Source organism: Ixodes scapularis, unplaced genomic scaffold, assembly GCF_016920785.2.
Source record: "Ixodes scapularis isolate PalLabHiFi unplaced genomic scaffold, ASM1692078v2 PGA_scaffold2__306_contigs__length_199485367, whole genome shotgun sequence".
Lineage (NCBI taxonomy): Eukaryota > Metazoa > Arthropoda > Arachnida > Ixodida > Ixodidae > Ixodes > Ixodes scapularis.
Genome location: NW_024609857.1, coordinates 69,074,891 through 69,087,082, shown reverse-complemented (window position 1 = coordinate 69,087,082; position 12,192 = coordinate 69,074,891). Strand labels below are relative to the sequence as shown.

The 12,192-nt window shown below is 48.3% G+C and overlaps 1 protein-coding gene across 1 annotated transcript in view; it reads left to right on the top strand.

The window, feature by feature from the left end:
- Positions 1-2,814, top strand: part of LOC120838682 (solute carrier family 41 member 1) — a 72,039-nt gene extending 69,225 nt beyond the window's left edge. Inside the window, exon 10 of the mRNA XM_040208705.3 lies at positions 2,542-2,814. Coding sequence (XP_040064639.3) covers positions 2,542-2,712 — 171 coding nt within the window. The 3' untranslated portion in view covers positions 2,713-2,814. The remainder of the gene's footprint in view (positions 1-2,541) is intronic.
- The last annotated feature ends 9,378 nt before the right edge of the window (positions 2,815-12,192 follow it).

Here is a 12,192-nt window from a genome sequence, read left to right as displayed (position 1 = left end):
ACCGGGTCGCTTCAGAACGACCTTTCGCAAAGACACGTTTGGGCGTCAGGCGTGAGAAGTCGTGATGAATATCTACTTTCGAATTCGGCAGGAGACTCAGGCCGCGTCGTACCGCGAATGCGTTGTAAACTAGAAAAGCGTCCGGGCCACTATACAATTCCCTAATACGCGGCGAAATCAGTGCACCCATTTACCTGCCAATCACATTGAACGTTGAGAAGCTGGGGGAAAGGACTGCGTTTCGAGCCACGGTATATCCAGACAATACAAGGAAACAACCACGGCCGGGTCATCGGGCACCTTGCAATGTGTACTTACATCTTGAAACTATGGCGAAATGGTGGAAAGCTCGGACACAGACGCCAGCGGCCACCCTACGTACTCACATCCCCTCTGACTAAATTTCAGAACGTGAAAAGACACTTTTTAAACCTGTAGCAGACGATACCGTTGATACACCAGTAGCAGACGAAATCCTCGGCGAGCACGGGCGGCGCGTACGACCAGCAGCGCAGCGGAGTGATACAAAAGTGCAGGCGAGATCTCGTGACCTATTGCCGGCGTGGGATTGGCTCCAGCCACACGTAGCTTTGGCTGCGCTCGGACGGAAGCTGAAACAAAGTATAGCAAAAGAAGGTCAAGTTTGGTTTTATATTGGCTTATTCGGGATTTTCAAAACACTGCATTCCAAGAAAAAGGAAGAAAAAACTGCTGGCACTAAGAACTGTGTTTGTTGGGCCTTTACGTTTGCTTATGAACATGTATCGTCGTGGAAGCCCTTCGAGACAGCGGAAAAATCCATCTTTGCTGTCTTGGAGAATCCGGTATCTTGATGCGCCGATGGCAGCCCTCTTCCTTGTCGCACGTGTGAAGACGTTGACAGCGCGATGTCCATTCTTTCTCCGTACTCGGTATATCAACGCCGCTCGGCGAGGATTTCGTTCTGTCGGCGCACAGTCTATTATGCAAACGAATGGAGTAGGGCGTATTCCACTATTAAATATTTTATGTAAATATTTTGTGCAAATATTTTGTGAATTTTGTAAAGAATTGTACTGCTTACCTGAAAGTATTTAAGGTCTGTGGATTTGTCAAGCTGCGCTTCCGCTGCTTTTTTTCTACAGTTCCTTCATCTGTACGTCTACAGGGTGAAAGTGAAACTGATTTGGTTTGAAAGTATTTACGATATACCTAAACAAAGAAACGGAGCAGAGAGCGGTAGAGCTTCCGAGCAATATCAATCACTTGCACTTTCCTCAAGGAAGCCACAGCGGTACATGCGGCGCATTAATGGATCACTCTTATTGAATAAACAACGGACACGAACGCACACCTCAATGGCAGGAGAATGGTAAGACAGGCGGCAACAAGCCTCCGAAGGTTCGGTGCTTAGGATAACAAGCTCTAAAAATGTAACAAATAACACAATATAGTATCGAAAGATAATAAATACTTCACTCTTTTTCAGCGCCTAAACTCGAGCTGCCTCAGCTCTAATTTAGCCCTCTGACCCCCCTCCCCCCCCCCCCCCCCCCCCATGTCAATTTTGTTAAAATTCACTTAGCGCGGGATATTACCAGCCATTCTGGACGGTACAGTATATGAATTCTGAACACTCAAGCAGACAGGGTGGAGCTTCTTCAAAAACAAATGCCTTGTAGAGAACCAGTCTCAACAAGCATGTCATCGTTGGGCGCTGATGATGAGGACAGGGTCTTTCGTAAAATGGCATGGCGCTCCGGGCTAATAGTTTCGCTGAGATGCATGTCAAGTTCACAATATTTAGAGCGTGGCGCCGGACTGACACCGGAGTTATTTGTATATAACATTTGTAACCACTACAAGAACCAGTGGAGCTCATTTTGGTTTTCTGCATTTTAGTAGGGACTACATTATAATTATAGCAGAGGATATGTAGGCACAACTGATATCAAGGACGTTTAATTACTGCAGGATCCGGCATGACGTGATGCTCAGCGACGCCAAAGAAATAACTCGAGTACAGACTGCCCTGCGCACCTATGGACGCTGCTCTTATCATCGCTCTCGGTCGGCTACGTTAGGCTTAACTACATCTACTTCGTGTCTGCAGTTTGCTTCGTCTGCCCGCTGTCGTGGCTCTTACGGCTGCCATCATCGATGTGTCGCGAGAAACTTCGTATTTAGCGAGCGGCATGACACGCCATTGGCGCACCCAAAGAAGTTTGGTCACAGCATGACGGTAGACATCGAAGCTTTGGAAGCGTTCGCACGTGCACGTAGGGCTTTGAATCTAACTTGTTCGACACCGATTCAGCCGCCGCCTCGATGAAAATATGGAAAAAACAACCTCTTTGCCACGACAATGCCATGGCAACGGGGTTGTTTGCCCTATATTTACATGGCGGCGCGGCGCCCATTAACTGGGTTTCCTACTGGCCGAGAGACCTAGGGCACATTTCGTGGCCAAGCCTACTTCCATTACACTTCGCTCTATATATAAAGAATACCGACGCCAACTTCTGTCCATTATAACCACCTGGCCTAATGTGGCCTTTTCAGGTGATCGCGCTGCTCCCTACAACTAACGTCATCGTGCGCGCCCTCTGGCGGCACAAGGTGGACCCCGACTCCTCCGCCATTCCCTACGTCACTGCCCTTGGAGACCTGCTGGGCACCGGTCTGCTCACCCTCGTTTTTTGGGCCATATCCCAGCTCGGCACCGAGATTTGAAGACCCATGCTCAACACCTTCGAGATTCTTGTTTGCAATAGACGTTGCTCAAAAGTCAGCGCCACCTAGTGGCAGAATAAAAAGCTCCAATATGTTCGCTCTGATGGCGCTAATGAATGAACAAGCTCTTCTAAATCAAGCACCCTCGACATCGTGAATCGAAGGCGATGTACAAGGACCAAGTTAGACAGCATTTCCTGCTTTTGGCGTTAAGCTTTCGAGCTCGCTGTTCCTAGTGTGAAGGAGCTGCGTAATATCGCCATTAGAGGAGTTCGGTTTTGACTTGAGACAGAGTGTATTAACGTACTTTTGAAAATGGTCTATTCTTCCACTTTGCACTTGGTTGCGGAGGGTCCTAAAATCGCAACCTACGCCTTCCCTCAGGCCTTTGCACTTCTTCAGGCCTCCGTCGAGCTCAGCGTTCTCGGTCTGCCTCAGCACAGAGCCCGCTTACGTGCGACAATCTATTTTAAACTGAATTGGTACATAATTATACACCAGTTAAAGTTTTTCCACTAAATTTAACGGTGAAGCGCTGCCCGGTAAATTTCCCGGGGAAAGTGAATTAGAGTATAACTGTGTACCCATTTAGGGGCTTCCTCGCAAAATTCACACAATCTTATGGTTGGGTGACCCAAAAAATGTTGTCGCATTAAAAAAAGAACACACAAAGTGTCCTACACACGCGTAACGTATTCACGTGACCTATCTGTCCCACCGCCTCTAGCAATCGTTTAGCGGTAATAATCTAAAGATCAGCTCATTCCAGTTGGACTGCATAAAACCTCGCACTATTCATTATGAAAAAAAAATATATTCATGCCAAAATCCAGCTTTTTTTTTTCAAGACGGATCGTTGTAGAGTTTTTAGTTTTTTTTAATATTCGACAAGTAAACTTGGATTACTTTCCACGTGCATAAGTTATATCTCTGGATGGTTATATATTTTGTGGAATTCGTTTATTTAGCTATCTATAGTATTGTGTTTCACTTGAATAGATACAATAAAGGTTACAATTTCGACAACTAAAGAAATCTTTTACCTGCGGAATGGCGTTTTGCTGCAAATAGTGAGAGCGTGCAAACGAACTCTGTTAGCGATGTAAACAGTGGGTCCATGGCGGCGTCCATGCATACACTGTACTGTTTACATCGCTAACAAAGTTCCTTTTAGACTACGTATTTATAATCAGCTGAACGGCCTAGTTTTTACTATAGTGCTTCTTGTCTTTCTTGTAGAGTTAACTGAAAAGTATGAATACATTAAGCAGACTCAACTATAATGCGAACATATTTCCGAAGAAAAATCGTACCCCAAAGACCTACTTCTTTTAAAAAAAATCTAGTCGTATTCAATTAAAACTAAAACATGATCCTTACATAAAAACGATAAAGGCGATAATTATTTACAAAATTTATAAAAATAGGCTTCACGATTTTTATCCTTTTCGTTGCTTTGGAAATGGTCTCAAACTTTGCATTCAAAAACCGTAGTAGGTATTGTCAAGCTGAAGCTTACTGCGGTGCCTTCTGCGCAGTACGCAGTAAACCAAATTTTGCGGTCGATTTAAAGAGCCTGGCCTCTCCTTGAATCACCCTGTACTTCGCGGTGCTTTTTGTTAGGGAATTTTACTACTGTTGGCTTGGCCAGGTCTAGAACATTAAGCTAAAACTTATGTCGAAGCTTCGTCCGCAATAAAAGTGTCATTTCCAAAGAAAAATATATTTTGGAGCAACGTTAATTGCGGACATGTATAGGGATACAACACGTATGCCTGGACTACTATACTGAGCATGAAAAATATTGTGTAGACGCGAAGGTAACGATGCCACATCGTACTCCTGGTCTTTTATTGCGCACTCTCCAACGATACAAAGTCCCATTCTGCGGCGCAGTCTAAAGCGTCTGTGCTGGATTTGCTGTAGTCATGGCCACTCTGTTTGGGGTGTGGAAATAAATAAACCTTTGTTCTATTCACTTTCTAAATATAAAGTATCTCTTGCCAAAGTGTGCTTACCGCTGCCACAACGAATGACTATGTCATATCAATGCAAACTTAGTGAGCACAGGGGCAGGATACTACTTCGCTTAGATTCAGTGTTCTCCCGTATATGCAAATACAGGCTAGTGAGCGTAGTTTCAGATTGTTTCCTCTATTTTCAGATTGTTTCCTCTACGTACATACGATTACGTCTGCTGACTGAGCAACTGATGTTGGCAAGCACCCGAGAGCCGCCCTTCTCGTTTATTAAACTACAAAAAAAGAAAAAAGAAGCGCAGTTGAAGTGTAAATAGTGCTGTAGTACTCCGCTTTAAAAAGTCAAAATTTTGTTTAATGATTACATCGATGATTTGACTATTCGCTAACTATTTTAATTCTGTGGAACTGTTTGAACCGTGTTTTGAGTTTACATTGTCAACTCCCTTAGATATTGTTTTAGAGCGCAGCTCTTAGGCGCCCGTTTCCGGCTTGAGCGGCGTTGCCGTCGCCGTCGGCGTCGGCGTTGCCGTCGGCGTAACCGCGCGGTGCATTATGGATAAATTTTCCCGCTAAATCTAGCAAAAAAATTTCCCCGCTAAATCAATCTAGCGGAAAAATTTCCCGCTAAATTTAGCGAAAAAGTTTCTCCGTTAAATCTAGCTGGAAATTTTCTCCGCTAAATTTAGCGGAAAATTTTCCCCACTAAATCTAGCGGAAAAATTTCCCCGCTAAATCTAGCGGAAAATTTTTCCCACTAAATTTAGCAGAAAAATTTTCCCGGTAAATCTAGCGAAAAATTTCCCCGCTAAATCTAGCGGAAAAACTTCCCCGCCAAATTTAGCAGAAAAATTTCCCCGCTAAATCTAGCGGAAAGATTTCCCCGCTAGATTTAGCGGAAAAACTTTCCGTTAAATTTAGCGGAAAAAATTTCCCCGCTAAATCTAGCGGAACATTTTCTCTGGGGGGTCACGTGAACCACCGAGGTCACGTGACATCCCCCAGGTCACGTGACCCCCCCCCCCCCCCGAGAACACGTGACCCTCAGTACCCTTCCCTCCTCCTCCTCAAGAGCTGCGCTCTAATTCAGCGTTACAGGGAGTTGTAAACGGCTTTCATTTTTTTATAGTTCCTGTAAAAAGAACAACCGTTTTTTTTTACTTTTATGAACATTTTAAATTAACTATGTAACGACGTAGTTCCAGGCGAGTTCGGTATGAATTGTACGAATGCGGAAAGTTCAAATACAAAGAAATCATTCTGAAAATGTTGTTACTGATAATAAACGTTTATCAACATGTAATTTTGTGATGTCAACGACTAAACTGGTAGTGAAGCGAACGCTTCGTGCAACAATTTTGTAAAAAAATGTCTAAGCAGAGGAAACTAGTATGCGTTAGACATGGACGAACACGAAAAACGGACACGAACAAACGAATGTTTTTGTCCCCTTCTTCGTGTTCGTGTCTGTTCGTGCTTTCAAGTTTCCTGAGCATCATGCACAACTCGCCCAAAAAACAAGTCTTGTTAAACTATTTGTGTAAACTTGGATTTGCATAACAACTGGAACATGCTGTCGAGGATAAGCCATTCGAGCCATATTTGTTTATATATAAATTCGTACGGATTTTCAGTTTGCCGAGGTAGTGGAGGTTTTTGTGCCTGAGTGCCTCCTTCAGACTACCCGAGCAGGGATGCCAATCAGTGACAGGCCGAAGGATAGAGGTCAAGCTAAAAGACATTCGTGGGTTGAGACCCACCAGCCGCTGGCTGTCCATGGCCTGTGAAGGATACGTTTAAAGGCTCTGCCTGTGCTTCCACTCGAAGCAGCGGTGAGTCAGCGCTCGTTTTGAACTCGGCTCTAAATATGTATTGTCAAACACGCTGCTTCGCCTCCTCAGATTGGAAATTAACGGTTCAACGTGGAAAACAAAACCATCAAGAACGAATGTCCGTTTTATCTGCTTACGCGCCTCTACGCGCAAATAATAGTTTTAAATGTGAAATATAAAACTACACATTCACGAGCATAAAATATATGCGCTTAATACCAAAAAAATAAAGTTTTGAACACGTTACCACGAGGGCAACCCTCTCGCGTATTTGCATTCTTTTTTTTAATATCAAAAACACATCGGGACCATCAGTCCTAGGCCATTTTAAGTGTGTGTGGCTTTGCAATTTTATACCACTATCACGGTGCACTACGGTTATGCCAACGAGAGTGAGCGCGCGAGCACAGGACTGCACTCATTCACTCTGGTATCGCCATAGTGCTTCGTGATACGCCGCTGCCCTGCCCGCAGAGTGACATTCCCGCAAAAAGGGACTAAAAAAAAAAACGTTTCGGTTACGGTTACCGTTTTCTGTGGATATCGGTTTCGTCTAGTTTTTTCGGGTTCAATTTTTACGGTTTCAGTTACCGGTTACACGTTCCTAAAAACCGGTTATTTTTCGGTTTTTCCAGTAATTTGTTTTGCTGAAATGCTAGGCAGCCGTTTTATAATGAACGGTTTAAAGCAATCCCAGATATCTAACAACGGGACATTCACAATAACAATAACTGAAAAATTTGGCAACAGTGCGTTTGGTATAAAAAGTGAAAGCCGTTTACAACTCCCTGTAACACCGAATTATGAGCGCAGCTCTTGAGGAGGAGGAGGGAAGGGTACTGGGCAGTGAAATGACCTGGGGGGGTCACTAGACCTTGGGGGGTCACGTGACGATGCCGATGATGTCATCAGTGACGTCACTGATGACGTCATCAGTGACGATGACGATGCGGACTCCGATGACGTCATCAGCGATGATGACGATGACGTTGCGGATGTTGGTGACGTCATCGGTGACGTCACTGATGACGTCATCTGTGATGATGACGATGACGATGCGGATGCCCCCCCGAAGTCACGTGACACACCCGGGTCACGTGACCACCCCCAGGGTCACGTGACCTCCCCGATGACGTCATCGTCACTGATGACGTCACCGGCATCCGCATCGTCATCGTAATCATCACTGATGACGTCATCAGTGACGTCACTGATGACCTCACCGGCATCCGCATCGTCATCGTCATCATCACTTATGACGTCATCAGTGACGTCACTGATGACGTCACCGGCATCCGCATCGTCATCGTCATCATCACTGATGACGTCATCAGTGACGTCACTGATGACCTCACCGGCATCCGCATCGTCATCGTCATCATCACTGATGACGTCATCAGTGACGTCACTGATGACGTCATCAGTGATGATGACGATGACGATGCGGATCCGATGACGTCATCAGTGACGATGACGTCATCGGGGAGGTCACGTGACCTCGGCGGGGGGTCACGTGACCTGGGGGTGTCACGTGACTTCGGAGGGCGGGTCACGTGACTTCAGGGGGGTCACGTGACCCCCAAGGTCACGTGACCCTGGGGGAGGGGTCACGTGACCTTGGGGTGACCTTGGGATGACCTTGGGGGCCACGTGACCTTGGGATGACCTTGGTTACGCCGACGGCGACGCCGACGCCGCTCAAGCCGGGAACGGGCCCCTAAGAGCTGCGCTCTAAAAAATGAAAGCCGCTTACAACTCCCTGTAACGCCGAATTAGAGCGCAGCTCTTGAGGAGGGGGAGGGAAGGGCACTGGGGGGGGGGTTAAACTAACCAGGGGGGGTCACGTGACCTTGGGGGGTCACGTGACCTCCAATGCCGATGATGTCATCACTGACGTCACTGATGACGTCATCAGTGACGATGACGATGCGGGTACCGATGACGTCATTAGTGACGTCACTGATGACTTCACCAGTGATGATGACGATGAAGATGCGAATGTCGGTGACGTCATCAGTGACGTCGCTGATGACGTCATCAGTGATGATGACGATAACGATGCGGATGCCGGTGACGACATCAGTGACGTCACTGATGACGTCATCAGTGATGATGACGATGACAATGCGGATGTCGGTAACGTCATCAGTGATAATGACGATGACGATGCCGATGCCGGTGACGTCATCAGTGATGATGACGATGACGATGTGGATGCCGGTGACGTCATCAGTGATGACGACGATGACGATGTGGATGCCGGTGACGTCATCAGTGATGATGACGATGACGATGTGGATGCCGGTGACGTCATCAGTGATGATGACGATGACGATGCGGATGCCGGTGACGTCATCAGTGATGATGACGATGACGACGTGGATGCCGGTGACGTCATCAGTGATGATGACGATGACGATGTGGATGCCGGTGACGTCATCAGTGATGATGACGATGACGATGCGGATGCCGGTGACGTCATCAGTGATGATGACGATGACGATGTGGATGCCGGTGACGTCATCAGTGATGATGACGATGACGATGTGGATGCCGGTGACGTCATCAGTGATGATGACGATGACGATGCGGATGCCGGTGACGTCATCAGTGACGATGACGCCATCGGGGGTCACGCGACATCGGCGGGGGTCACGTGACCACGAGGAGGGGGTCACGTGACCTCAGGGGAGTCACGTGACTTCGGGGGGTCACGTGACCCCGGTGGGGGGCTCGCGCGGTGCATTATGGGACATTTCCCATGATGCACCGCGCGGTTACGCCGACGGCGACGCCGACGCCAACGGCGACGCCGCTCAAGCCGGAAACGGGCACCTAAGAGCTGCTCTCTAAAAAGTGAAAGTTGTTTACCACTCCCTGTAACGCCGAATTGGAGCGCAGCTCTTGAGGAGGAGGAGGGGAGGGTACTGAGGGCCACGTGTTCTCGGGGGGGGGGGGTCACGTGACCCCCCCCCAGGGCGCGTGACCTTGGTGGGGTCACATGGGGGCAAACACGTGCCCCCTCAGAGGTCACGTGACTCCCCAGGTCACGACCCCCCGGGTCACGTGACCAAAAGTTTTCCGCTAGATTTAGCGGGGAAATTTTTTCCGCTAGATTTAGCGGGGAAAGTTTTCCGCTAGATTTAGTGGGGAAATTTTTTCCGCTAGATTTAGCGGGGAAATTTTTTCCGCTAGATTTAGCGGGGAAATTTTTTCCTCTAGATTTAGCGGGGAAATTTTTTCCGCTAGATTTAGCGGGGAAAGTTTTCCGCTAGATTTAGCGGGGAAATTTTTTCCGCTAGATTTAGCGGGGAAATTTTTCCGCTAGATTTAGCGGGGAAATGTTTTCCGCTAGATTTATCGGGCGGAAGTTTTCCGCTAGATTTAGCGGGAAAATTTTTCCGCTAGATTTAGCGGGGAAATTGTTTCCTCTCGATTTAGCGGGGAAATTTTTTCCGCTAGATTTGACGGGGAAATTTTTCCGCTAGATTTAGCGGGGAAATTTTTTCCGCTAGATTTAGCGGGGAAACTTTTTCCGCTAGATGTAGCGGGGAAATTTTTTCCGCTAGATTTAGCGGGGAAATTTTTCCGCTAGATTTAGTGGGAAAATTTTCCGCTAGATTTAGCGGGGAAATTTACCCATAATGCACCGCGCGGTTACGCCAACGGCGGCGGCGACGGCGACGCCGCTCAAGCCGGAAACGGGCGCCTAAAGGCCCGACCACACTAGCGTGAACGGCGCCGCCGGGCGGCGCCGCCGGGCGGTACCACCGGGCGGTACCGCCGTTCGGCGTCCCAACGCGAGGAGTCCACATTGGCCTCCGTTTTGCAGGCGTCACGTGACAGCGCTGGTTCCCGCGATCGCGCCTCCCGTCGGATTTCCCGCTCTTTCGTCGTCTGCTCTTCGTTAGATTCTTCCGTTCCGCACTCGCTGTCTAGACAGTAAGAGTTCATAATGACCTGGTGATCAGGGTGAATGTGATTATCCTAACCTGCTCGTTGATCTTGCGACGTCGCCGCGCTCTGAAGGGAAGGAGGCGCAGGTTTTGGGTCCGGCCGACTTGGTTCTACCGAAACACCGAAGGACAAAAGAGGTCTGGCGCGCCGCCGGGGCTTTGCTGCCCAGGCGGCGCGCCAGAGATGAAGGCTACTCTCGAAAGTGTCACCAAATCAACACGACATCCGTCACAACAGAGACGACATGCAACAAGTGCCACGGAGAGACTCACTTGTAATTCCGAATTCCCCTCCTGTAGTTTCCCAGTGGTTAGTTTCAAGGAACCGCTCCGTTGGGGAAGGCATCGGGGGGAAATAGGGGGAGCAGACGACACGAAACACGTCCTTCGCTTCGAGAGGCGCCGAGGACCGGCTTGAGCGTTGCCATGGCATCGCGACGTCACTATCTACGCCATCTCCCATTGGCTCCTCTCTTCTGCGGCGTGCGGCGCTGAGCTATGAACCGCGCAAGGAGCGGTTGGGTGTGCGGCGCCGCATGTCGTGACGTTGAAGCCGAAAACTGGTTTCCGCCGGCAACCGGCAGCGACGACCGTCGCGCCGCAGGCCTCCGAAACGCCAATGTAGTCGCGCCGTAAGAGCTGCGCTCTAAAACGTCTGAGTACTTCTCAGTGATGTAGGTAGGGGGGTTGTTTGGAGGGTCTACCCCCCCCCCCTCCCACCGAAATTACCGAAATCGTGCCAGCCAGCCGGGTGGTTGGGAACAGCCTTGTCCGTACCTGTGAATTGTACAGTACAGGGGTGGCTAGGCCGACCAGGCCTAAGAGCCGCAAACGAAACCACGAAACAACTAAGAGCCACGGGGGGGGGGGGGGGGGGGGGGGGGGGGGGCGAATTAAAATTTTGTTCAGAGTCTGACTATACGCATGAGTGCACAAGGCTGTACGACAGTACGTATGGAGGTACAAGGCTGCCAGACCACGAGCCGTACTTCATTCTGCCTGAAATCCCTTCTTTTTTTCCTGGGGAAATGCGGGAAGGGTTGGGGGTCCCTTACAAGGGATCCTCAAGCCGCACTTGGACCAGCAAAAAGCCGCATGCGGCTCGCGAGCCGCGGTTTGGCCACCCCTGGTACAGTACATCGACTACTGCACACGAAGATGTGGCAAAGCCCCCCCCCCCCCCCTTTCTCATTCATGAAAATCCCGACCAACCCCCGAAAATAATTCCTGAATACGCCGCTGGTACTTCTATTTTGTAAAAAGTTGCACATGTTTTTAGCTCCAACACTTGTTCAGTACATTTTGAGAAAACGTTTTTACGGAATAGGTTGCTTAATTTTATAAATAGTCATTATCAAGGGAGCATAATTGTAATAATTTAAAAGTTAATAACATAATTTTTTTTGCTTTATTACCGGAAAAATGAAACAGTGCTGCCCTTACTAAAGGTAGAACGTTTGACTTGATCATTTAATCATCACTATCCAATCCAAAGCCAACTGAGCCAGCCCGTCCCGCATGCGCAGAACAGTCCAACCCTAGTCTAACTGCTTGGAATAGAGACTTCATTATAAGCTCGGCCGCTGATTCCAACTAAGTATTCTTAATCCTTTATTTAGATTCACCGGAAATGTATTACCAGATGCACCACTCGCTGACAATAACTCTGTCGAATGGCCACGACATTTTAAGGTCCTTCCTCGCGCTCAGGCT